Here is a 22,900-nt window from a genome sequence, read left to right as displayed (position 1 = left end):
GAATGAAGAGCAAAACCACCCTCTCAGTTAATGACACTGAATGAGGCCCCTTCTGGGCTAGGTTCTGAGGTGAACAATGCTGGGGACACAACAGTGACAAAGACAACCCCAGGCCCTGCCTCACAGGGCTCTTAGTCCAGTGGGGGTAGACGGATCCATCTTCAGACAGTGACACTGCAGAGTGGCCACAGCTATGATGGGGAAGCCCAGGCACAGTAGTCAGGGCTGTGTTGGGGAAGCCCAGGGGGCTGTGGGAGGCCAGGGAGGCCCCTGACGCACACTGGGGGTGACCAAGAGGGCATCCCAGAGAATTCATAAGATCAGCTGGTGAAGACTGAGGAGCGCATTCAAAGGCAAGTGCATGTGACACAATGCGTGTGACACAGATTGGGGAGTGGACAGACAAGGATGGAGGGTGGGCAGGGCGAGATGATGCCAGACTGCAGGGCTTGGACTTTGTCCCAGGGGCACTAGGGAGTCAGGAGGGTTTCAGGCAGGGGAGGGACAGGGTCAGAAAGATCCCCCTGGCTGCCATGCAGAGGGGGGACCAGAGAGTGGAGACAGGCTGGGAGCCCAGGGGAGGCTGGGACAGGGCCGGGGTGCGGGGAGGGCAGGTGGGGGGTGGTAGAAAGGACAGTCAGGTGGCTGAGAGGATGGGCTATGGGGCTGACGGGCCAGGTGGAGAGGTGAGGCCCAGGGCTCTGGTTTGCAAAGGGGGACAGTTGGGCCAACCCTAGATGGGGACAGGGAGAAAACACAGTTTTGAGGCCAGTGTGGGACCCGCTTGGTGTGACAGGTCCTAGGGGACGTCCAGGGATAGGCATCCAGAGGGACTTCCAGTCCTGGGGCTCAGGGGAGAGGCGGGAGCAGCTACAGAGAGGAAACTCTTCGGGGGTGGGTAAGAAGCATGGGACGAAGACAGCCAAGGACAGGGATCAAGTAGGGCCCGCGTCGCAAAGAAGTCCTGTGGGTCGGCAAGAAGTGAGGAAGGTGCAGCGCACAGCTCTGGGTCGAACACGACTGACTTTTCTCTGGGGTCACTCCCGGGCCAAGGGGACACCTCTCTGGGAGGCTAAGGCTACTGCGCAAGCGTGGCAGGAGGTCACTGATGCGCATGTGCTTGGGATTCCCGCTCATACTGCCTAGCGCGCAGGGGTCACGTGACAGTCACATGAAGACCACAATGGAGTCCAACGGTAGGTGCAAAGCCACCAGGATAGAGGTCTGGACTGAGAACTAGAGCTTTCGAGGCCTTCAGATCTCCACCAGGCTCCTCCCCCCGCCCTCAGACTCCGCCCTCAGACCCCCGTTTCCCTCAGCCCTTGCCCCCCGCCTGCAGGCCGCACCGCAACAGGCAGACACTCCCCTAGGCCCCAGTCCCCGCCTCCACCCCCGCAGACCCTCGATTCTGCCTTTCGTCCCCCGACCTCCTGCTGGACTCAGACCCCACACGTCCCTCCTCAGACCCCTTTCCCAGTCCTCGGATCCTGTCCTTAGAGCGCCCTCCCTTGGGCCCCTCTCAGATCCTAAACCACAGGCCCCTCTTCCTCCAACCGGTAATCTTCAGAGCCGCCTCCTGCGCCCTCGGACTCCTTTCCCAGGCTCGGATCCTATCCTCACCGCGCTTTTTACTACCCTTGCACGCCCCCTCCCAGCCCTCGGACTGCCTTAGACCCCTGACCTGCGGGTATGTAGCTCTCCCAGGCCCCACCCGAATCCTCATTTGGAGGCCTCCCGTCCCATCAGACCCCTCCTGAATCCCCTCTCCGTCTAGACTGCCCCCCCCCCCCCGACTCCCAGCAAGCTCTGTTTTTACTGCTTTATTGTTGCCAGAGGCCCGGCCCTTCACTTCCTCCTGCCCTCATGAGACCCCCCCTAGCTGGCCCCTGCCCAGGAACTGACTGAGTCTGCAGCCCACGGATGCCCTCGCTGTCCTCTCGCTTCCCCGTGGAGCTGGGCTCCGTGCGGGATCCGGACACCCAGGTGGGCCGTCTGCATCGCCTGGCTGTGGCTGGGGGCCCAGGTTGGGGCCTGACCAGGCTCCTGCGGAGAGGTGAGGGCCTGGCTGTTGGGACCGCCCGCCCGTAGGGGCAGGATTAAGGAGCAGTATGGAGGGTGTGGCCAGTCAGCAGTTTTGTCCTGGGAACCTTCTGCGTGCCAGGCTCTGTGGTCCATGATGGGGATTTGAGGGTGAACATGACCTCTAGATCGTTGTGAATGAAATGTAATAGGCTGAGGATGAGGGTGAGACACGTTAGACAGGATGGCAGTTCAAGTGGGGGTGATACTTGCGTCCCACAGTATAAGAGCCAGTCAAGCAAAAGGAGGAGGGAAGGGACAGACTCTTGGAAGATGGAATAGCCTGTGCGAAGGGCCCTGGAGTCATGATGCACTGCGCATGTGTGAGTAGCGGCAGGACTCAGGGAGAGGACTGAGGCTGAAGGGGTGTGAATTTTGTTGGATTTTGTTGTGTGTGTGATGGGAAACCATTGGCGTTGTAAGCAGGAAATTAACATGACAAATAACATTACATTAACAATTTCCATTGATTTTTTTAAAGTTGATTATATATCTAGCCACTTTCTGAACTTGCTTAATAGTTATAATTGTTGATTCTTTTAGGGTTTTTTTTTTTTTTTTGTTATTTGCAGATGGTGGCAGTTTGGTTTCAGCCCTTCGGTATTTAAACTCTAATTTGTTTTTCTTGACTTAAGGTATTGGCCAGAACTCCTAAACCACGTTGTCGGAGGACATCTATTTCCTTGTTCTTGATATTAAGGGGAATTAGTCTGTTTTCGAATTAAGTATCATGCTTGCTGTTGTTTTTTTGGTTTATAATTTTTAGCAAGTGAGAGAGTTCCTATCTGAGTTTTCTAAGGTGTTTTTTTCCTAATGATAAGTAAGTATTGAATTTTATCAAGCACTTTTTCTGTATCTACTGAGTTAAACGTGATTTTTGTCCTTTACTCCAACATGAATGAATTTTGTTACATTGATAGATTTTCTTATGTTGAAACATCAATTTTATTTTATTTAGGGTTTTGCATATATGATTGTAAATGGAATTGATATCTAATCTTATTTTCTGGCTCTCATCTGGTTTTGGAATCAAGGTCATTCAAAATGAGCCTTGCTCTCTTTTTCTTTTTGGGGAACAACTTGTACAAGACTATGTAGTCCTTAAAATGATTTGTGTTTTAAGAAGAGACCTCCCTGGGGCAAGATGAGTGCAGAAAGCCAGTTAGTGTGCCATTGCAAAAGACGGTGATGCCTTTGGACTTTAGGACGAGGGAAAAAAAAAAAGATGATTGGCTGAATACAATGTGATGCAGTGAACATGGTATTCAGAGGTTCCTGAGGGACTACATTTGGAGGGATTTCATGGCAGAGACCAAGCTGTCTTGGATGAAGTACATGATTGATTAGCCATGTCTGCCAAGGACATAGGAGTGCAGGAGTGCAAGGATGAGGACATCACGCATTTGACCTTCCTGGGATAGGGGCTGGAGGAAGAAGAACTTGGGAATGATGGGTGGGGAGATACAGGGGTTGGGGCAGAGGGTGAGTGGTTGGGAGGGGAATCTGAGCAGGGTGATGGTGCGGAGAGGGGCACAGGCATAGAGTTGGGGGTGCAGAGGGGGTTGCTGCCTGGATTTAGCTCTTAGATGCAGTGTTCAGAAATAAATTTGAGAGATTTCCTGATAAAATTCAGAGAGTTTGCCTTCCTTGAAGAATTGGATGCTGGCCGTGTGGGACTTGTGTGTACCACACTGAGTTTAGCACTGGGTGGAGGCTGACTAGCCTGGACAGTGCACAAGGTTCCTGTAAGCCACAGTCCCTATGCATCCTCTTCCTCTTGGCCCCTGGGGACCTTTGTGTGATTTTGCCACCTTTGGAATGGGGGACGGTTGTTTGCAGGGCAGGTAGATGTCACCCCTTGTTCTAGCTCTGTGGACTTAATGGTGACTTCTGGGGCGCTGTGTTGAGACAGAGTCTGAGTTAGAGTCCTCAGCAGCTGGAGGGTAGGGGTTCCAGGACAGAGATGGAAACTGGGGTCAAGGGTCACCCAGTCCAGGAGAGAGTGTAGAGGCTGGGAATTGGCAAGGGTGTTTGCCTTAGTGGCCGTCAGGACCCCTGTCCCTGAAGGATGGAGCTGGGACCGTCCTAAGCCTCCCCACCCCTCAGTTGTGCAGGTAGATGCTGAGAACTCTGCTGGGCAGACGGGGCTCTTCCTCTCGGCACTGCTGGGCCACACCTCTGCGGTGCAGCTCCTGCTGGCCTTTGGTGCCAACCCGAACCAGTGAGTGGACAGGCGGTGTTGCCCCCACGCTCCCAGGGTTCTCTTCCCCTGAGGCCTCTCCCTCGTGACTCCTTTCCCATTCTTGGTGACCCTGCATGTCCTCTCCATTAACCCCTTCTCATTCCCCAGTGACCACTCCCATTCTGCGCCGCCCCTTCAAAGACCCCATTGTGTCCTCAGGTGACCCCTCCCATCCTGATTCCCACCTCCCAGGTTCACAGTGATTCCTCCCTTCCCTCAGGGCCCGATCTTGCCACTTTGGGGGCCTGTTCCATCCCTTTCCTAATCAGTTCCGACCCTCGTTTTTCCACCGCAGCCGCTGCCTTGACGGCAGCACACCAGTGCACGCGGCCGCCTTCTCGGGCTGCGGCCCAGTGATGCTGCACCTGCTGCAGGCAGGGGGCGACTTGCGTCTGCATGACCAGCAGGGTCGCACAGCACGAGACTGGGCCGAGCAGGGTGGTGCCAAGCAGAGCTGGGAGGTGAGCAGTGGCCCAGGTGGGGGTGGGAGCATCAGGGCCAGCACCCCCACCTGGCCTCACCCCACCTGCCCCCATCCAGGTGCTGGAGCTGATACAGCTCTGCCGTGCCCGCATATCAGCATTAGTGCATGGCAGTGAGCTGGCACTCATGGCATCTTTGGGCCAGTTGCAGGCCAGATCTGGGAACAGCCTACCTGGCTCCCTGTCCTCACTGTGGCAGGCAGACAGGTAACTGTCCACACCCTGAAGCCCCCCCACCCCCCACCATGCCCACCTACTCCAGACTTACCCTCAGCTTGCCCTTTACCCAGGGCGCAGAGGCTAGAGCAGATCGGGAGATCCCCCAGGGTCCCGGCCATGGGGTTCGGTCAGGTAAGCGGGAGAGGTTGGGGGAGTGGGAACTACCCCTGTCATCTTTGTGCCTCATGGTCTGTCCCCCACCCCAGCTGAGCAGCCTGTGGCCACTGGGGCTAGTAACGAGCATACCCCTCGCGGACCCCAAGGAGCTGCTGCCAGCCCAGGGTGAACCCGACCGCACCTACGAGAGCAGCTCCCACACCCTCATGGCCAAGTGAGAGCCCTCTCTTATGCCCTTGCAGAGTCCCCTCACGAGGAAAGCCCCCCTGGTCTCAGAGCGGTGCTTTCTCCCCCTCCCCATTCTCCAGCCTCCTGTGGAGGGGCCACCCCGTGACCGTGCGGCAGCTGAGGGCCCCTGGTGCCCAGCCTGATGTGCTGCTGGCTGACCTTCGGCACTGCAGGTAGTCACCAAGCCCGGTCCCCTGGCCCGTCTCCTGCCTGCCCTCCCAACTCAAGTGTTTCATAAAACAGACGACCAGGAAGTATGGCAATAGCCACGGTTAGAGTCTTCACTTCGGGGCCAGCACCTGGCATAGAGCCCTCCCGCTGGGGTGATCCCCACCCCACTGGAAAGTGGGCACCCAGTTCTGTGTGCAGTGTCCTGTAGGCCCCAGAGAGGAGGTGGCATGGGAGGGGTGGAACGGATGGGATATGAAGTGGGTGCTGGCTCTACCACTGCTGGGCTCTGTGACCTGGCCTCTCAGTTTTTCCTTTGGAGGCTGGTATGGATCGTCTGCCCCCCCCGGCACGCGGTGGGTGGTCTGTGCCCAGGAGCAGCTCCTACCCTATGTGGTTTGGGGCCTGCTTGTGAGTGGCCTGCTCTCCTCCTGTCCAGTACCCTGCACCACCCCAGCCTGCTGCTGCTGATGGCACTGAGCCCCTCAGCGGACCTGTCAGGGCTGTGCCTGCTCTTCGAGCCTGTGTGGCTGGGCTCCCTGCATGTGATGCTGCACCTTCGGGGACCACGTGAAGAGGGGCCCCAGACTGTGCCAGGCCTGCTGCCGGGCCAGCTGCTGCTGCAGGTGCTGGAGGCCCTGCTGTTCCTGCAGGCCCGCTGCCGTGCCCACGGCGGCCTCAGCTCCCACGCTGTGCAGCTTGTGCGGCCGGGGCTGGCTAAGGTGGGCAGCCTGGAGCACGGGCGTTCGCTGCACCAGCGCTGGCTGTGGCCCAGGTGAGTGCCTGCCTCCCTGCCTGCCCCTCGTCCCTGCCCAGCAGCCATGGGCTCACCAGTCTCCTTGGGCTCCACAGGCGGCAGCAGGGCTACCCCTGGGGAGGCCCAGGCCCAGGGTTGCCCCCACCCCCTGAACTGTATCCATGGCTGCCACTTGAGCTGATCTGCGGTGACATGCCTGCCACCACCTCAGACCTCTACAGCTTCTGCATCCTGGCCCAGGAGGTCTTCACTGGTCAGTGAGTGATTCTATACCCTGCCCCACTGAGGCGCCCCACCTGTTTGGGTCCCCTAATCGTGCTTCCTCACAGGAGAGCTGCCCTGGGCTGGAAGAGAGGGGCCTGAGGTGAAGGCCAAGCTGGAGGCAGGTGAGAGCCCGGCCCTAGACCCCCTGGTACCAGCCCCCTACCAGGCCCTGATTCAGGCTGGGCTGGGCCTAAGGCCTGCTGACCGCTGGGGCAGCCTGCAGAGTACTCGGTATCAGCTACGGGAGGCCGTGGCCCAGGTACAGCACAGGTCATCAGGGGGTGGATGGAGCCATGGAACCCCAGGTGGGGCCCATGTCGCCATATTCAGCCTCCCTTCCATAGGACTCAGCTCCTGAGGTGAGCTCCCTGACCAAGTGGACGACACTGTCCTCTGCACTCCAGGGCTCCCCACCAGGTTAGAGAGCAAGGAGGGGGATGATGGTGGGTGCTGGGCACAGCTGAGCTGTGCCTCCCTCAGTCCAACCAATTGGTCTGTCCCCATAGAGAAACTATACTATGAAGTGGCCCCCAGAGCCAAGACTACACCCAGGCCTGTGCCGCCTGTGATGTCCCGTGGCCCCATCCCATCCCAGGTAGGAGCCAGGGCAGGGATGTAGGGGACCAAGAGAGCTGTGGGCACCTGGGCAACCTATGTCAACTCTCTGCCATCACTCTCTGCAGGCCCTGAAGATTCCTGAGGTCACGGGCCACAGCAGGGTCCAGAGTGGCGCAGCCTGGAGCTCAGGCAGCAGCTTGACTCTAGGCAGCAGCCCCAGTCACAGCCCCCGCCTTTGCCCCGGCCCCAGCCACAGCCCCACAGCCAGGGTCGGCCTGCACTGCTGTCTGCAGCCCGGATCAACAGTATGGATACCCCAGAGCCCTGCGGGACCATTGCTAACCTGGGATCCCTGCCCCCCAGTAGTCATCAACCCAAGTTCCTGGCTGCCTCCCCTCTAACCGGGACCCCGAAGGACTCCCAACTGTCCCCTGACCTGTGACCCCTGACCAACCCTGCTTCCCCAGGGCCCTGCCCTGCACTCCAGCCTTCAGGACTCAGCCTCCCTGCTGGGGATCCAGAGCTCTGTGGCGCAGTTTGAGAGGAAGTTTTCAGCCAAGATCCAAACTCTGCAGGGGCTGCAGCAGCACACACACAGGGTTACCCCGCTGGACCCCCAGCCCTGTGAGCCCACCCCCTGCCTGCTGACCCTCGGAGGCGTCCCACACCCTGGGAGGCTGCTGGCAGGGAAGGCCACGAGGGCAGGCTAAGCAGAGGTCCCCGAGCCCATCCTGGGCCCCATCCCAGGCCCACTGGAGCTCCCATTGGAGCTTCCTGGCTACCAGGTGACAGCTCCAGCCTTTTTGTCCTGCAGGCCCCCAGCACTGAGCTGACTGGAGGAAGTCTCTTTTCCAGCCTTCAGAAGTGAGAAATGGGGCCCTAGTGGGGGACCCCCGGCCCCTTCCTCATCCCTGAGGTAACCCTAGGTCTACCCATTCCCCGCTACTCCCCAGGATGGATCTGCTGGAGGAGATCACAGCAGAGCTTCAAAGTAGATGCCAGCTCAGAGGCAAGCCCAGCCTCGGCCCCACTGCTGACCCAATTCCTTGGGTGCCCTTGGCACCCTCTCTGCAGATGCCGTCCCGCAGAGCCTTCCAGGAGCAACTCCCCACCTAGTGCCTGCCCCAAAGGAAATAAAATGATAAAGCCACCTTCTGTCTGTTTAATCAGTCACTAAGTCCAGCCCAGCACGACACCAGTGGCCACATTTGCACCATTTTTATTCATTAATTTTGTCAGATGGTTTAGTGGGGTATGTGGGGAGAGAAGGGCAGGAGCTGTCCCCCCAGCCCCTGTGCACAGGTCAGGACATGCTGGGGCTCCTGGAGGGAAAGGGAGGACGAGGTGTCAGCCTAGCCCTCCCTCAGATTTGTGCGAGGGCTCCCAGGATGGAGGGTGGTGGGGGGATGGGTGTACCCCTCAGCCCAGGGCAGGGAAGCTATGATTATTGGTTAGGGACCCACATGAGAAGCAAGTTACAAAGTTAGAAACTTAGGGTAGGGGTCAGGAATGCAAGAAAATACAAAAAAGGGATTGGTTTGGGGCAAGACCCAGTGAGGGTGGAGGGGAGGGAGGAAGGGCCTCCCAGCTGTAGCTCAGCAGTAGCTTCGGGTCTGGCCCTCAGAGTGGAGGGACCAGCTGGGAGTCGGGTAAGGGGGTGGGGGACCAGCCCCCTCCCCTCTTTGCCCTCCATTTCTGTACAAGGACCCTCGGTGGAGCTCGCCCCCCCTCCCATAGGCTGGTGGGGCTGCCCTGTAGACCAGGAGTGGCTCGGGAGGCCCCCAGGGCGCAGGCACCCTGTGAGGGGTGCGGGGGCCCCAGGGTGCCCGCTGTTTCTGAGGGAGGCGGGGGGCTGGGGGGCCGGGATCTGAACGGCTTCGGGGGTGGGCAGGAGGAGAAGAGGAGGAGGAAGAGGCAGGTGAGGGACCCCTGGGCCCTAGGGATAGGTTGACATAGAGGGGCTCAGGCTGGGTGGGGCGCCGGGCAGGGTGCTGGGGGGCTGAGTAGCCAAGGTGGTCAGGGGGGAAGCAGGAGGGGGGTGGTGGGTAGTTGAGCAGGAAGTTGGGGGACCTGTGGAGTGGTGGCGATTGGCCAACCATGCCATATGAGGCATTGAGCCTATCAGGGGGCATAGAGCGAAAGGGACTCCAGGACCGGGTGGGGCCAGAATAGGGAGACCCTTCACCTGCCCCAATCTCATAGTACAGGTTCTCTCCCCTGTCGAGTGGTGCAGGAGGGCCCAGAGAGCTCCTCCAGACTGGGGCTGGGGAGCCAGGCTGGAAGGATGGGGGGCCCATGGGGTATAAGCCTGGTTTGGGGACCCCAAGGAAGGGTGGCAGGCACTCCCTAGGGGCTGGGGAGAAACCAGGGGTAGGAACCTGTGAGGGGACAGAACATGGGGACTGGGCTGCTGTCTCTGGCATATCCCTGCACCCACCACCTGCCCTGAGCTGGGCACTGACCTGGGCAGGGCCTCTGAGTCCCCTCCTTGAGGTCCCCATGGGCCGCTGGCCCCTCATCAGGCTCCCATCACTTTGCTGCCTCGGTAGGTAGGATGGGGGACCCAGGGCCCAGGCACCCTGCTGGGCTAGGGAGTGGGGGGGTGGCCCACTCCCTGAGGTCCCCAGGGGCTCCCCACCCACCTCCAGGGACAGTGAGCGGCGGAAAGGGGAGTGGGGAGCAGGTGGGGTGCCCCCATGCTCCTGTTGGCTCTGTCGCTCGGCCACCTGCTGAGCCCGCTCAGCCAGGGCCAGGGCCATGAGGCGTGCTGGGTTCTTGGGGGGTGGGGGTGGGGCACCCCCAGGGCGCAGGAGGGTCAGGGGTGGGGGCAGCAACGGTGAATCCATACCAGGACCTACACAGAAGGGAATGGAAAGGGCTCAGCTGGGTCCTTGGGCGGCCTCAGGGTCTGTGAGAGTGCAGGGTGGGCTGAGCAGGACTCACCATGCTGGCTCTGGGCTCCCCGGGGACCAGGCACTGCCAGCTTGCTGCAGATTTCCTGTTGGCAGTGGTCACTCAGCTGAGCCTCGGCTCCGCGCAGCAGCAGGGGGATGAGATGAGGACGCAGGCTCGGGCCGGGGCTGAGAGCTGGTGTTGGGGAGACTGAGGCAGGTGCTCCCCCAGCCCCCAGCAGTTCTAGGACAGCAGGTGGCACTGATACAGCAAGGGGCTCTGAGATGTCCAGGGCAGTGGGTGAAGCAGGGCTGGTGGGCTCACGGGGTGAGAGGGCCTGTGGGGTTGCCCTGGGTGGGAAGGCAGAGGCAGGGGCAGGGGGTGCCGGGCTCGCAGGAGGTGCGGGATCCCCTGGGGTGGGGCTGCTGCAGCGAAAGGTAAGGGGATCAAAGTCGAGCCCCCGGAGTCCCTCCAGGCAGCGGGGTGGGCTGAAGTCCAGCTCATCGCCATCATCTAGCCAGGCTGAGGTGCGGTGCGAGGGGGACCCGGAGAGTGCCCCCAGCCCAGCTGCTGAGGATGAGGAGGATGAGGAGGAGGCTGAGGATGAGGATGAGGAAGAGGAGGAGGAGGAGGACAGGCTCTCGCAGGAGCCGGCAGGTGCTGGGCCCACGGGGAAAGCATCACTGCTGGAGTGGGGTCGCCGCAGCCTATGCAGCCTCTGGAGGCCTGGAAGGGAGGTGGGGGCAGTTAGGGGTCTGGGTAAGAACTTCACATACGCACACATCAGTGAGAACAGGGCACACAGCTCAACAGAAAGTTGGGGAAATCACATGAAGAGGCACTTTCCTGGAGAGCCCACGCCGGCTGTGAATCAGGGAAGAGCTGTTCAGGTGTGTGGGTGATGAGGCAACAGCAAGAATGCAGTCTGGCAGCCCACAGGCTGTGAGCCCGAGACCAACAGAATCGGGGCAAACGGGAGAGCCACTTTTGGAAAACAACTGGGTCTAGTCCTGCACAGCTGAACTTGTGCATAGCCCACAGGACAGCACCTTCACTCCTGGGAGTGTGGCAGGGCTATCTCCAGGAGTGTGCGGATGGCAGGGATTTCCTGTAAGAGCCCCCGCCCGTCGGAGGCTGGATCAGCACTCCCATGGGGTCTCCGTGCACGGAACACCAGAAGCCGCGGAGAAGGACAAGCCTGAGCTACAGTCAGCAATGTGGGCGGATGGGAGTTTGTAACGCAGTGATGAGTAGAAAGGTCAGGTTCCACATACAGTGTGAGACCCCCTTTCTTAACGATATCCTTTAAATAAAGTTTCAGAAATGACTAGAACTGAGCGCTGTGTTATTTACACGTACACCTGTAGCTGATAAAACCCTACCAGCAACGGAATGAGGACATCAAATTCAGGGATGCCGCTGGTGGGGAGACAGCAGCTGGACGAGGGGAGGAGCTCCCAGGTAAGGTATTGGGGCGCCTCTGGTTCTGGCTAGGGGGTTCCTGGGTGTTCATAATAAATATTATCTAAAATTATTTTCAAAAGGAATGAATAAATAAAAGACTGCTTTAAAGGGCCCTGCATGAACCGTGTGTGGTATGTAATGAACCAAAGGTGATACTCTAACTCATTGTACCTAAAGTCCAGATTAAAATTTTTAAAAACCCCAGGACCCCAAGTATGAAGTACAACATCTGAAAGCCAAACCAGGGCCCCAGCTCCTCCCAGCTCTGCTTGAGCACAAGTAGGGCCCGCCCTGTGCTCACCAGCCCCGCTGGCCTGCGATGACAGGGACTCCTCACTCTTGGCAGATCTCAGTGTGACCGTGTCAGGTCGGCTGCCTGCGAGGAAACATAGGAGGGGTAGGAGAGGAAGGAGGACACGCCACAGACCACCTCCACCCTGCCAAGCCAACTGCAGGGCCACTGACCTGAGGGTTGTGGTGGGGCGCGGGTGCCTCCCAGCCAGGGCAGGGGCTTCTTTCGAGGGACACTGGGGCCCCGGCCCAGTGCAAAGAATGTCCTCCAGCTGCTACCGCCTGGCTTGCGCTGTTTCTCCCCTCTCTCCCCTTTCCTCCTGGGGTGTGGGTGAGAAACAGGAGGCAGTCTGAGGAACCAGGGCCTGCAGCCTGCCCTCTCCCATCCCCCAGCACCCCACTCACCTTTCCGAAGGTGAGGCCGGGGCCTTGGGAGCTGTGGGCTCAGTGGGTGTCCCCAGCCGGCCCTGGGTGCGAGCCTGGGCTTCTTCCAGTGTCAGCAGGCGAGTGGAGGGACTGCTGCCCGCAAGGGACTTGGGCCTGGGGAGGAGGCAGCGGCCTGGGGAGTTTGGAAAGGAGGGAGCTGTCAGCTCTGGGGCCACCAAAGGCCACAGGCAAAGCCAAGCGCTACAGCCCAAGCCCCGGCCCCCGCAGCGTGCCCACCCGGGCTGGCAAGGCAGGGGGCCAGAGTGGATCAGGCGGGAATGGGCGGGCAGCAGGCAGGTGAGGAGAGGTGAGGCGGAACGAGCTGATGAGGAGGCGGCTCCCAGCAGCCAGGGAGGGCAGAGGCTCTGGCTTGTTACCTCGGGCCAGGGGGCCCTCCGACGTGCTTGATCCTGACTGGGCTGGGGTCCGGGGCAGGGCGGGGAGTCTGGGCAGGGCCGGGGCGGGGTCAAGTCTGGGGACCTCCCACCTCCTCCCAGGTGGACCCATGGCCCCAAGCGCCCCCAGGAGCTACAAGGGGTGAAGGAAGAACGGCGTCCGGGCCGAGAAGTGGGAATCCTGAGCGTAGGAGCTGAAATGAGAAGGAGGGGGGCGCGGGGAGGGATAGGCGGGGCGGGGTCCTCAAGGAGTCGGGAGGGAAGTCCAGCCTCAGTGGGGCTGGGACGGGGATGGGAGCCCACCTGCCCTCCCACTGCAGCCCTGACAACGAGGGGACAATAGCCAGGACGCCAGGGGGTGTGATGGGCATACCTGCAGGGTCAAGACCAGCAGAGGTGAAGGTGTCACTGAACAGGACGTCCACATGGGTAAGCAGAAATTCTACCACCACTGACTGCACCCGAACTTCCCGGAAGGCTGCCGCCCCGCCCAGCCCCACCGACTCCAGCTCCATGGACCTGATGGGAGAAGGGGGAGGCCAGGTGCCTTGAGCCCCGGCCAGCTAGGCCAAGTGGGAAGCCAATGGAGGCAACGACTGTCTATTCAACACCTCTGACTTTCTCCAGCTGACCACACCTGGAACTAGGTTCTCAGCCTTTCCCTGAATCTGCTCCCTCCCCACCTTCCCCTCTGTAGTCAGTGCAGTTCTTCTGTGGCTCAGGCCAAACACCCTGGGGCTGTCCTAGAGCCTTCTCTTTCCTTCACACCTACATTCAATCTGTCAGTAAACACCGTGGGATTCAGCTCCAAAATCCCTCCAGAATCTAAACTCTTCTCCCCTCCACTGCCCCCACCCTGGCCCAGCCTCCATCCCCTCCCGCCAGGATACCCCAGCAGCCTCCTCCCTGGTCTCCTGCTCTGTCCCTGCCCCCACGGTCTGCTCCCCATCCGCAGCCAGAGGGGGCCTGGGAACCCCTGAGTCAGGTCAGGGCCCTCCTGGCTCAGAGCCCTGCCCGGGCTGCACCTCGCTCCAGGTAACAGCAAAGTCCTCAGCTTGACCCATGTCACTGCTCTGTCTGGTTCCCCATCACCTCTATGACCTCATCATCTCCTCTCCAAGACTCACCCACCTGCTCATTCAGTTCCAGCCACACGGGCCTCCCTGAGGTTCCTTCGACACTCCAGGCACTGACTCAGCCCTGTTCTCGTGCACTGGCCACGCCTCCCCACGTGTGCACGTGGGTTCCTCCCCGACCCCTGCAGGTCTTCACTCAAATGTACCTTCTCAGTGGTCCTCCCCATCCACCTTATTTACAATTGTGAACCTCGTTCTGTGTACCCCAGGTCTTTCTTTTCTATTTTCCCCCATACTTCTTATGCCCACCCTCTGACATACCACCTATTTTGCTTATTTACGTATCTGTATCCCCGAAAGAATGTGAACTCCTCCAGGACAGAGAACATGCCTGTCTTGGTCACCATCAAGTCCCCTAGGGCGTACCCTGCTGCTGGCCGTAGAAAGATGTACTGAAGCCTTCCCTGCCACTCTAGCTAAAAACTTCAAACTCCACGATCCTGTGCACCTCCCTCCCTGCTTCCTATCTTCCTCCTTGGTGCTCATCACCATCAGACATTATTGTGCTGTGTTTTTCTTGTTGATGGTTCCTTGTCCATTTCCTCCACGAGAATGTGGCCCCAGGAGGATGTGTCCCTCACTCTGCATCCCCAGTGCTGGGCACATGGGAGGTACTTGACAAATATGTACTAAGTGAATGAACAAGAGAACAAAAGTTGGGCAGGTTCCTGGGGAGGTTCTGGGGGGAGACCTGAGGCCCACCCGGTGGGAGGGAGCTGAGGGTGCAGGCTGGTGAGCGGCCAGCTTACCGTAGCAGGTTGGGTGCCCAGACGATGGCCAGGTTGCGGGCATGCATGCTGGTATTGGCACTGTGTCTCGCCATGCGAGCCAGGTGCCTCAGCAGGTACTCCAGGGTCCTGGACGGTGGGAGCAGAGGGGGACACCTGAGCCTTACCTCCCTTGGAACCCCACCACAGCCCTTGCTTGCCCCTCCCGGTTTACCTGTAATGTGGCGGGGGCAGCTGCTGGATGACGTCGTGGACCCGCACCAGACGTTCCTCCTCCCCAGGCACTGACATGGCCTCCTGAGATTGTGGACAGGCATGATGAGGACCGCACTAGATGCACGCCAGCGCCCTCGCCCCTTGCCAGCTCCCTGACTCACGCTGAACTTCCCATAGAGCTGGTAGGTGAGCAAGGGGTTCGGCAGCTCTCGGAAGTAGAGCTTGCAGAGGGAGGACACGCTGTGGATGTCCTGCAGGAAGGCGGGGCCGGACAGCTCAGGGATCCTCTCACTGTCAAACTCATGCCTGAGACCACCGTGTCAAGGAGGAGGAAGAGTCAGGTCAGAGCTGGCTCACCCAGCCACGTTCCTCCTGTCCCACCCTCCAGCGCCCACAGATGGGTGCAGCCTCTTCCCCAGGTCCTGTGCTGGGCTCTTCAGAGGCAGAACCTTACTGAACTCCCCATCAACCCCGTGTGGCACAGACGAGAAGAGGACACTGAGGCTCAGGTGGGAGACGGCTCTGCCTGTAGCTACCCTGACTCCAGAGTGTGACCATGCTCCTGCCATGAAGTTGTAACATTCACCTGGCTTTAAGAGGTCACTAGACAATGTGGATAAAATCCCAGCATTCCCCTGCTCACAGCGCTCTGGTGGGGCCCCCCTGCTCGCAGAGAAAGCTCCCGCCCACCACAGCCTCACGCCTTGCACTGCTCCCCCAGGCGTCGCGCTCTCCTGTCAGCCCCTCGCTCTTGCCTCCTTCCCTCCCACCTCCAGACTGCCCCTCCCGGCTCAGAGCCCTCCCACGGTCCTCCCTCACTCAGTGAAAGCCGCAGGCCTAATGAAAAGGCCTTGCAGGTGCTGCCCTGATGACTTCTCCGATATCATCTCCTGCCACTTTCCCCTTCGCCCTGGCTGCTCCCCCAACTGTGACAGCTTTTCCCAGGGTTCCCACGTGGCCCCTGCCCACGCTTAGAACTGCAGCTCCTTCCTGGCTCACTGCTGCGATCCTCCCTCCCCCACCTATTTTTCTCGCAGCACTTGCCATCTTCTAGTAAACTATCATCCCTTGTTTGTCTCTTCCTCTAGCGCGCGAGCCCCGTGAGGGCAGGGGGCTCTGGTTGTCCCATTCACTGCTGTGTCCCCAGTGCCTAGAATAGTGCTTGGCACATGGCACGTGCTCAGTGAAGGCTGATCCCTCCGCTTAGAATGCTAACTCTGCTCTCACCTTTCAGGCTTAGCGGGGGTGTCACCTCCCCCAAGGAAGCCATCCCTGACCCCGGTCTTGGTCCACCCCCACTCTCTGCCCTCCTATTCCCGACAACTGTGTCCCTGGCATGTGGCACACAGCTGGGATAGACGGTGCCCAGGAGATGCTGTGGAAAGAAGGGGTTGGTGGAGGGCCCTCACCGCAGCCTCTGGATGTTGGAAGACACGCCTGAGAGCCGGTAGATTCCATCTACCACCCCGTGGGCCTCGATAAACTCTGAGCAGCAGCGCAGCACCTGGGGCACTGGGAGAGAGCCGCAAGGTCAGGGCTGGGCAGCTCGCATCCTAGGTGGGCGGGTGGGGTGCGCAGGTGGGCCGGGCCTCACCGTCCTGGCCCGAGTTGCTGAGGTGCTCGCCAAGGTCGCAGCCGAACACCCTCTGCCGCAGGATTCCGCGCTGCCGCAGCCGCTGCCGAGAAGGGCGGGAGCGCATGAAGGTGCGGAGGAGGCCGGCCAGCTTCCCACGTGGCCGGGGCACAGCTGTGGGGGCGAAGACAGGCCACACGGGGTCAGCACAGCCATAGGCCTGGTGGGGCAGGTGTGCGAGGACCTTACCCCTTGTTTCCATTACCTGAGGTCAGAGATGAGATGCCCTGGGGAGTCGGGATGCCACAGAGGGGACCATCGGCATCTGTGGGGTGAACAATGGGTGGAAAGGATGGATGGTAGGCAGGGGGAACAGGAGGGCCTCCCACGCTGTGCATGGCACTTACCAGCCTTCAGGCCTGGACCTGGCCGCTCAGTGAAGAGTTCCACACACTCACTGGGGAAGAAACCGACCTGAGGAAGGGTCATGGTCAGTGGCTGGGCCACCCTAGTTGGCACAGTGCCCTAGCCCCGCCTGTCCACCCCAAGCCAGGCTCACCTGGAAGCCTCGCTTGCCCCGCCACCAGCTCCGATCCTCCGTGGGTGGCATGTCGATCACTGAGACGATGTCTCCCACCTGGGAGTGGGCAGGTGGGAGGAGGGGGTCAGAGGGGCAGAGGAAATGGGGAGCCCACTAGAGTCTGCTCCCCCACAGCCTCACCTCGAAGGACAGCTCGTCTGGTGCCTGGGCTGTGTACCGCTTGACGACGTGGGCAGCAGCCACGGCAGGGATGTTGAGTGAGGCTTCCTCACTGAGAAGTAGTCGCCGGCCATGATTGTCCAGCTGGAGGGGAAGCGGGACGTGCAAAGAGAGGCGGGGGGGGGGGGGCGGGGGAGTGTTAATAAAGGCGGACAAGGCTCTTCCACGCCCAGGGAAGCTACTGCCTGTCCCTCACCTAAGAGCCTCTGTCACTCAGAGTATTGGTCAGACACCTAAATTCCTGCCCCCTCTAAAACAAACCCTTTCTTTCCCCTCACCTGTCCCAGGGCTCTCCTGCCCCCAAGTCTTCCCATCCACCCTGCACCTTCATCCTCCACAGCAGACGCTGCATGTTTGCTGTCTAAAAACCCTCTGGCTTAAGTCCCTCCATAGCCAGGTGTTCTGTGAGTTACAGCCAAACCCAGTTCTAACCGATGCACCTTTAAATCCTCATGTCCCCACAGCCCGACACCCGCTAACACCGCCATCCCCCGCCCCCCGCCACCTTCCCTCACAGGCATGCGCCCACACAGACACTAGAACATCAGTGCCTCCTCCACTCTGGCTCCTTTCTTTTCTGGGCCCACACACACTCCCAGGCTAGTTCTCGCCCACTCTGAACTCCAAGCGCCCTGCCCAGGCCCACCTCCATCCAGGTGAGCACAGGCCCACAGTTGAGGTTACTGTCCACCAGTCCTGACAGGGTCTCCAGGTACTGCAGCAGCAGTGGTACCAGCATCTGGGGGCAGGTTGTCAAGGTGGGCTCCTGTGAGTGGACCCTGAGACAGCCCACTGCCCTCCCGCACTGCCCTAGCTTGTCTCTGGGCAGGGCTGAAATTCAGCCTGAATGCCTGGGTGCTGCTTAGCCGTTAGTACTGAAATGCTGGCATACCAACTGGCAAATAGTCTGTGCCAAGCTCCTGAGTGACCCAGCAGCAGGCTGACCCTCCCATGGGACCCCCAGGACCTCCTGATGATCCTAAAACTAAAGGACGCTAAATGTAGCAGAACCCTGCTATATTTCTAAGGCTTCTCCATTCGGATTGGTTGGGACTTAGGCCATACTAGTGTTTAAATATTTATCTATCGTCTCTGCCTTGATGGTCTCACACATTGCTGATGACACTCTGATGGCTGAGGCAGAGGCTGAGACAACAAGCAGGTTACCTGGGCAGCCCTAGCGCCCTCTGGGGGCGGAGGGAGCTCTGGAAGGCAGGAAAACCTCCGGTCAAAGATGCACCGGTGGAGGTGAGCGTCCAGGGAACGGAAGTCATCATAACTACGGAGAACCGGCCAGGAACGGCCCTAAGGGAGCAGGAGAGATGGAAAGGAGCAGTGGTCCCATTATAGTGAGCTGAGGACTATGGTGGCCAGTCACTCAGGCTAGATGAGAGGCAGGGGTAGCCTCACCTGACACGTCACCTGTACGCCAAATACCAGCTCATTCTCTCCAGAGAAGCTGGGACCTTCACGGTCTGGAGACAGCAGGAGCTGCAGAAGGAAACAAAGGCCTAGGTAAGAGCCTCACTTTTGTCCCAGTCCTCACTTTTCTAGGCTGGCACTAGCTAAGGATGAGTTTGGGTCCCCCTCCTGGAGTGCCCCCAGGAACGGGGCTGGTGTTATGTTGGTCTGAGTACAGGACTCTGGCATAGAGCAGACACCTAACTAAAAGTTGTTGAATGAATAAAAGAACAAATGGATGAATGAGTTCTCCCCATCTGCCCTGGCCCCTGCAACTGCTGCTGCTGACTGCTCAGATGGGTGAACAGCCAGGCACAGGGATAGGTTTCCGGGGTAAAGCATCTGACAGTGTTGCAGGAGTGGGCAGGATCTCACCTTCCCGCCTGGGTACAAAGCCCCCATACCTGAATGTGGCCGAAGTCAACATTCTCGTAGTGGAAATGGGCACAGTCGGCCAGCCGGGGAAAGGGACCTCGAGGAGCTGAGAGCCTGGGAGACAGGTGACACATTACCAGTGGCTCCTCAAGGCCCATCCCCCTGCCAAGCTGAATCTTTCCCTCCCTCACCCCTCATTCACCTCTTCCCAGGCTTCCCCTTCACATTGGGCCCCCCAGTGGGGGGCAAGGGCTGCACTGAGCCCTCTCCGGGGCCATCCAGGCTGTCAGTGCTTCGAGCCTGTGGAGCAGAGAAAAGAATCAGAGGCCCCCAGAGATGGGAGCAAAGAGACAACGAGAGCATTGTTATCTGCCAGCCTGGGCCTAGAGGCCCCGGTTGCTCCACACATGGCCCTGAGCACGGAGTAGGAGAGTAGGTCAGGGAGAGGTGAGGGCTGGGCTGAGGATAGGCCTGCTTCTTCATGTGTGGTCTGGGGTGGGAGACTGGAAGAGCAGGGGCCAAGGGCGAGGCAGGCGACAAGAAAGAGAGCATTCTGGTGCCATCTCTCCCTGTTTAAAACCATTCTGTAGCCCCTGAAGAGTACAGCTACCTCCTGCCGCTGTCTGGACAATCACAGCTCCCATCTCATCAGCTTCCTGCTTCCAACCTCTCCCTTCTCACCAACTAGCTTCTTCACAAGAGGCAGAATCATTTTCACAAAACACAAATTTGGCCTTGTTTCTCCATAGAGCCTGGACCTTCAATGGCTCCCTGTTGTCTACAAGATGAAGTCTGAATTCTCTGGTCTGATGATCAAGGCTTCCCTGAGCTGGTTTCTGTTTACCTCCCTGGTCCCATCTCTCCCCCTAACACCCGCTCTCAGAGCTCTTGAACTTTTTTTTTTTTCTTTTTTCCTTTTCTTTCTAGCTGATAATCAGAACATAGAGCTCTTGAACTTCTAAGAGTCCAAGAAAACACCATCTTTTCATTTCCTTCTAGGCCTTTGCAAAGGCTCCTTCCTTGGCCTGAAGCACGCGTCCCCACCCTTTCACTATGTTCATTCATCCTCACCTCTCGGGTCTCAGCTCACTTGCGCCCCCCTCCAGGAAGTTCTCCCTGACCCTTCAGGCTGTGCCAGGTATCTCTTCTGGACTCTCTCCATCCCCCTGAGGCTCCCCAGTCTCAGGCTCCTCATCTCTGCCTGAGCTTCCCCGTTCACAGGCCTGAGCACTCTGAGATGCCACTGTCTGGTGACAAGTTCATTTCCCCCATGAAACTGTGATCTCCCCATAAGCAGGGCCCCAGGCTGAGACCCCCAGCATGTCCAGCACAGAGCTGGGTACATAGTCTGTGAGCTTCCTAAATAGGATTGTGCCTGATTCCTCTCTGGGTCCCCAATTCCCGGGGCCAGCCTCGTCACACAGCAGGGGCTGGGTAAAATCTGATGATTAAATTAACCAGCTGCCAGACAAGGATTCACCAGACTGGGCTCTAGCTTCTCCCTCCTCTATATCCCTGCAAGTCCAAGTTCACTCTTAGGTCTCACCCTCAGGGTCTGTTCCCCTCCAGCCCATGAAGCTCCCCAAGGCAGGATGGGATCTGACTCTCTCTGTGCCTGGAGCATGGAGCCTGCACAGAGGCGGTCTCAGTGAATGTCTATTAAGTAAGGGAATGAGGGAATGAATGGATGAATGAGCGGGAGCAGTATGGTGGGAGAGGGAGATGGCGGGGGAGGGGGATGAGGACAAGAAGATGGAGAGGACCCAAGGATCAAGCGGGATACAGTGCTGATTTGTTGGGGTAGAGTAAGGAGGGGAGTGGCTGGAGAGATTGAGGTAAAGGTTCAGACTGACTCAGGGGCGGGGGGATTGAGAGGGACTAGGATGGGGTGAAAACGAGGGAGCAGGAGAAGAAAAGGGTCAGGCTGAGGATGGAGCCAGGTGGGGGTGGGGCTCAGGAATAAGAAAGGGGCTGTTGAGAGGAGGAGGGGGCTAGACCAGGGAGGGGTGAGGGCTGAGATAAGGATGCCGAGGAAGGCGCTGGGATGCGGGCTGGTGAAGGACTCAGGGAGCCCCAGCAGGCCCCTGGGGGGCCACTCGGGTGGCGCGGGTCTTTCCCTGGACCAGCCCCGCCTTCTCCCAAGCCCGGGTCCTCGGCCACTGTCATCCCCATTCAGGGCGTGGAAGGGGATGCACGCTGAGGGGGCGGGGTCGACGTATGGGCTCCGACCCAGGACCCGGCCAGGGTACAAGGACCGCGACGAAGGGTGAGGGGGCTGCACAGGCCTTGAGCTCGGGCGGGGCCGGGGGCGGGGCGCGCGGGGCGGGGCCGCGCGCGGACAGACTGACACGCGGACAGACGGACTGACGGCCGCATGGGTCCCTCACCACCATGGTCGCGTAGCCTCCTCAGGCCCCGGCCGCGTTCGAACCCTCGCTCAACATCCTCGTCGTCGCCGCCGCCGCCGCCATGGCGACACAAAGGGGAGGGCGCGAGCCGCGCGCGGGCGGCTGCAGGCCCCGCCCCTAACGGCTGCCCGCGGCTCCGGCGCGCGCCCCACGGGGGTGGAGAGTATCGGGGACGCGGCGCCGCTTCTCATTGGCTCCACCCTTGGCCGTAGGAGGACGCCCCGCCCACCTGGCGGCTTTTTATTGGCTTCTCCTTGGGCCCCATCCCTGGCTGTCTCTTCGGTCCCGCCCCCTGAAGTTTGACAGCGCCACGCCCATGCCTGCTTTTCATTGGCTGTCATTCCCTTCCTGAGACACACCCCCGGGTTCTTTATGCTTTGCCTCCAACACTCCTAACACTGAGCAATGGACCATTCCCTTAGTTCACTCTCAGTGACCGCTCCTCTGACATTCTTAATTGGTTTCTCCCACGGCCTTGGGGCTTTGCTCTATTCCTCAAGCAGCTTTTCAAAGTCCCTGTCTTCTAGTCTCACCTTATTTCTGATCCTGTCCCTACCTACAGAATCCGGAGGACGCTCCGCCCATGGACGTTTGTTCATTGCCTCAGACACCCTGCCTGGGACATAGCCCTAGACTCTGCAACTCGGCCTGGCCCTACCCATTGGACCTTTTCTTTTTTCTTTCTTTCTTTTTTTTTTTTTTTTTGAGACGGGGTTTCATTCTGGTGCCCTGACTAGAGTGCGGTGGTGTCACTATAGCTCACTGCAACCTCCAACTCCTGGGTACAAGCGATCCTCCTGCCTCAGCCTCCCAAGTAGCTGGGACTACAGGCACGCGCCACCATGCCCAGCTAATTTTTTCTATGTATATTTTTAGTTGTCCATATAATTTCTTCTTATTTTTAGTAGAGACGGGGTCTCGCTCTTGCTCAGGCTGGTCTCGAACTCCTGAGCTCAAACGATCCACTCACCTTGGCCTCTCAGAGTGCTAGGATTACAGGCGTGAGCCACCCACCATTCCAGTCTTGACTCTTTTTTCCTAGGGAAAGGTTTAGCCCACAATGCCAGAACATTGCCATGTTTCGCATAAAGCCAATCCAAAAATCGTCCTGGCACTGACTGAGCATGCCCAGAAAATACCGTAACAACGCCCTTTCCAAAAAGACTCTCTTCATTGGTCATATCCTCAACAAGGCCCTCACCTCAGAGGGTACCTATGCCCTTGGTTCATTCATTCATTCAAAAACTCTGGTCACTTAATTTGTGGATACATCAATAACCAAAACAGGGAAAAATATGCCCCACTTTCAATGGAGCTCAAAATCTATGGGGAGAAGACAGACAATGAACAAAATGCATATTTAAAAATATAAAATATTGGAAAGTGATCAGCTCTATGGAGAAAAATTAAGCAGGGATTGGGGAAAGGGAGTGCTGGGGGAGTGGTAAATGTAGTTACTTATGTCAGCTTATTGAACCTGCTGACCCCAGTCCCATCGCAGGGATTTCCCACTGGATGCTCCCTCTGCCTGGAGTATTTCCCTCGTCACCCCCTGCGGTGGTATTAAAACGTGGCTGCAAATTTTTTGACACTCCTCTCATCAAGAGGTGGAGTCTATGCCTGCTTCCCATGAATCTGGGCAGGATTCAATCAATAGAGAA

At 58.9% G+C, this 22,900-nt stretch overlaps 2 protein-coding genes across 8 annotated transcripts; one reads left to right on the top strand and one right to left on the bottom strand.

The window, feature by feature from the left end:
- The first annotated feature begins 1,161 nt into the window (after positions 1–1,161).
- On the top strand, positions 1,162–8,248 carry LOC138374300 (inactive serine/threonine-protein kinase TEX14-like). Of its 5 annotated transcripts, none has more exons than XM_069457013.1 (16): positions 1,362–1,687; positions 1,834–2,053; positions 4,186–4,300; positions 4,617–4,782; positions 4,862–5,010; positions 5,094–5,154; positions 5,229–5,353; positions 5,448–5,540; positions 5,975–6,310; positions 6,388–6,545; positions 6,622–6,815; positions 6,901–6,973; positions 7,063–7,151; positions 7,240–7,419; positions 7,929–7,978; positions 8,068–8,248. In XM_069457013.1, exons 2-16 carry the CDS (start codon positions 1,921–1,923, stop codon positions 8,228–8,230), a joined length of 2,085 nt encoding a protein of 694 aa, XP_069313114.1. In that variant the 5' UTR covers positions 1,362–1,687; positions 1,834–1,920; the 3' UTR covers positions 8,231–8,248. The 5 variants fall into 5 exon arrangements, with proteins under 5 accessions (XP_069313113.1, XP_069313114.1, XP_069313115.1 ...); XM_069457014.1 differs by lacking the exon at positions 8,068–8,248 and adding an exon at positions 7,582–7,738 and having other exon boundaries at positions 7,929–8,002; XM_069457012.1 differs by lacking the exons at positions 1,362–1,687; positions 8,068–8,248 and adding an exon at positions 1,162–1,196 and having other exon boundaries at positions 7,582–7,980.
- Positions 8,249–8,317: 69 nt separating this feature from the next.
- On the bottom strand, positions 8,318–21,322 carry ARHGAP33 (Rho GTPase activating protein 33). 3 transcript variants are annotated; one of them, XM_069457263.1, is made up of 21 exons: positions 21,219–21,322; positions 19,034–19,131; positions 18,861–18,945; positions 18,406–18,486; positions 18,163–18,300; positions 17,642–17,734; positions 16,957–17,079; positions 16,795–16,872; positions 16,643–16,709; positions 16,501–16,560; positions 16,257–16,409; positions 16,072–16,174; positions 14,824–14,968; positions 14,661–14,743; positions 14,468–14,575; positions 12,956–13,101; positions 12,167–12,320; positions 11,936–12,081; positions 11,772–11,846; positions 10,058–10,732; positions 8,318–9,968 (listed from the first exon to the last, which is right to left on the bottom strand). In XM_069457263.1, the coding sequence occupies exons 1-21, from the start codon at positions 21,222–21,224 to the stop codon at positions 8,710–8,712; spliced, it is 3,876 nt and encodes a 1,291-aa protein (XP_069313364.1). In that variant the 5' UTR covers positions 21,225–21,322; the 3' UTR covers positions 8,318–8,709. The 3 variants fall into 3 exon arrangements, with proteins under 3 accessions (XP_069313364.1, XP_069313365.1, XP_069313366.1); XM_069457264.1 differs by having other exon boundaries at positions 10,058–10,249; XM_069457265.1 differs by lacking the exon at positions 19,034–19,131 and having other exon boundaries at positions 8,318–9,492; positions 9,577–9,968.
- Positions 21,323–22,900: the final 1,578 nt, after the last annotated feature.

This window comes from Eulemur rufifrons, chromosome 24, assembly GCF_041146395.1.
Source record: "Eulemur rufifrons isolate Redbay chromosome 24, OSU_ERuf_1, whole genome shotgun sequence".
Taxonomy (NCBI): domain Eukaryota; kingdom Metazoa; phylum Chordata; class Mammalia; order Primates; family Lemuridae; genus Eulemur; species Eulemur rufifrons.
This window is presented reverse-complemented; position numbering and strand designations above follow the sequence as displayed.

Excerpts from the sequence above, each read along its gene's own strand:
- ARHGAP33 (XM_069457263.1), bottom strand. Across the intron at positions 17,080-17,641 it reads CTGTGCTCACCTGGATGGAG|CTGGACAATCATGGCCGGCG; the intron begins GTGGGCCTGGGC and ends CTTCCCCTCCAG. Across the intron at positions 13,102-14,467 it reads TGGGCACCCAACCTGCTACG|GTCCATGGAGCTGGAGTCGG; the intron begins GTAAGCTGGCCG and ends TTCTCCCATCAG.
- LOC138374300 (XM_069457012.1), top strand. The coding sequence starts at position 1,921 with ATGCCCTCGCTGTCCTCTCGCTTCCCCGTGGAGCTGGGCTCCGTGCGG. Across the intron at positions 5,155-5,228 it reads CGGCCATGGGGTTCGGTCAG|CTGAGCAGCCTGTGGCCACT; the intron begins GTAAGCGGGAGA and ends CCCCCACCCCAG. Across the intron at positions 7,152-7,239 it reads GTGGCCCCATCCCATCCCAG|GCCCTGAAGATTCCTGAGGT; the intron begins GTAGGAGCCAGG and ends CACTCTCTGCAG.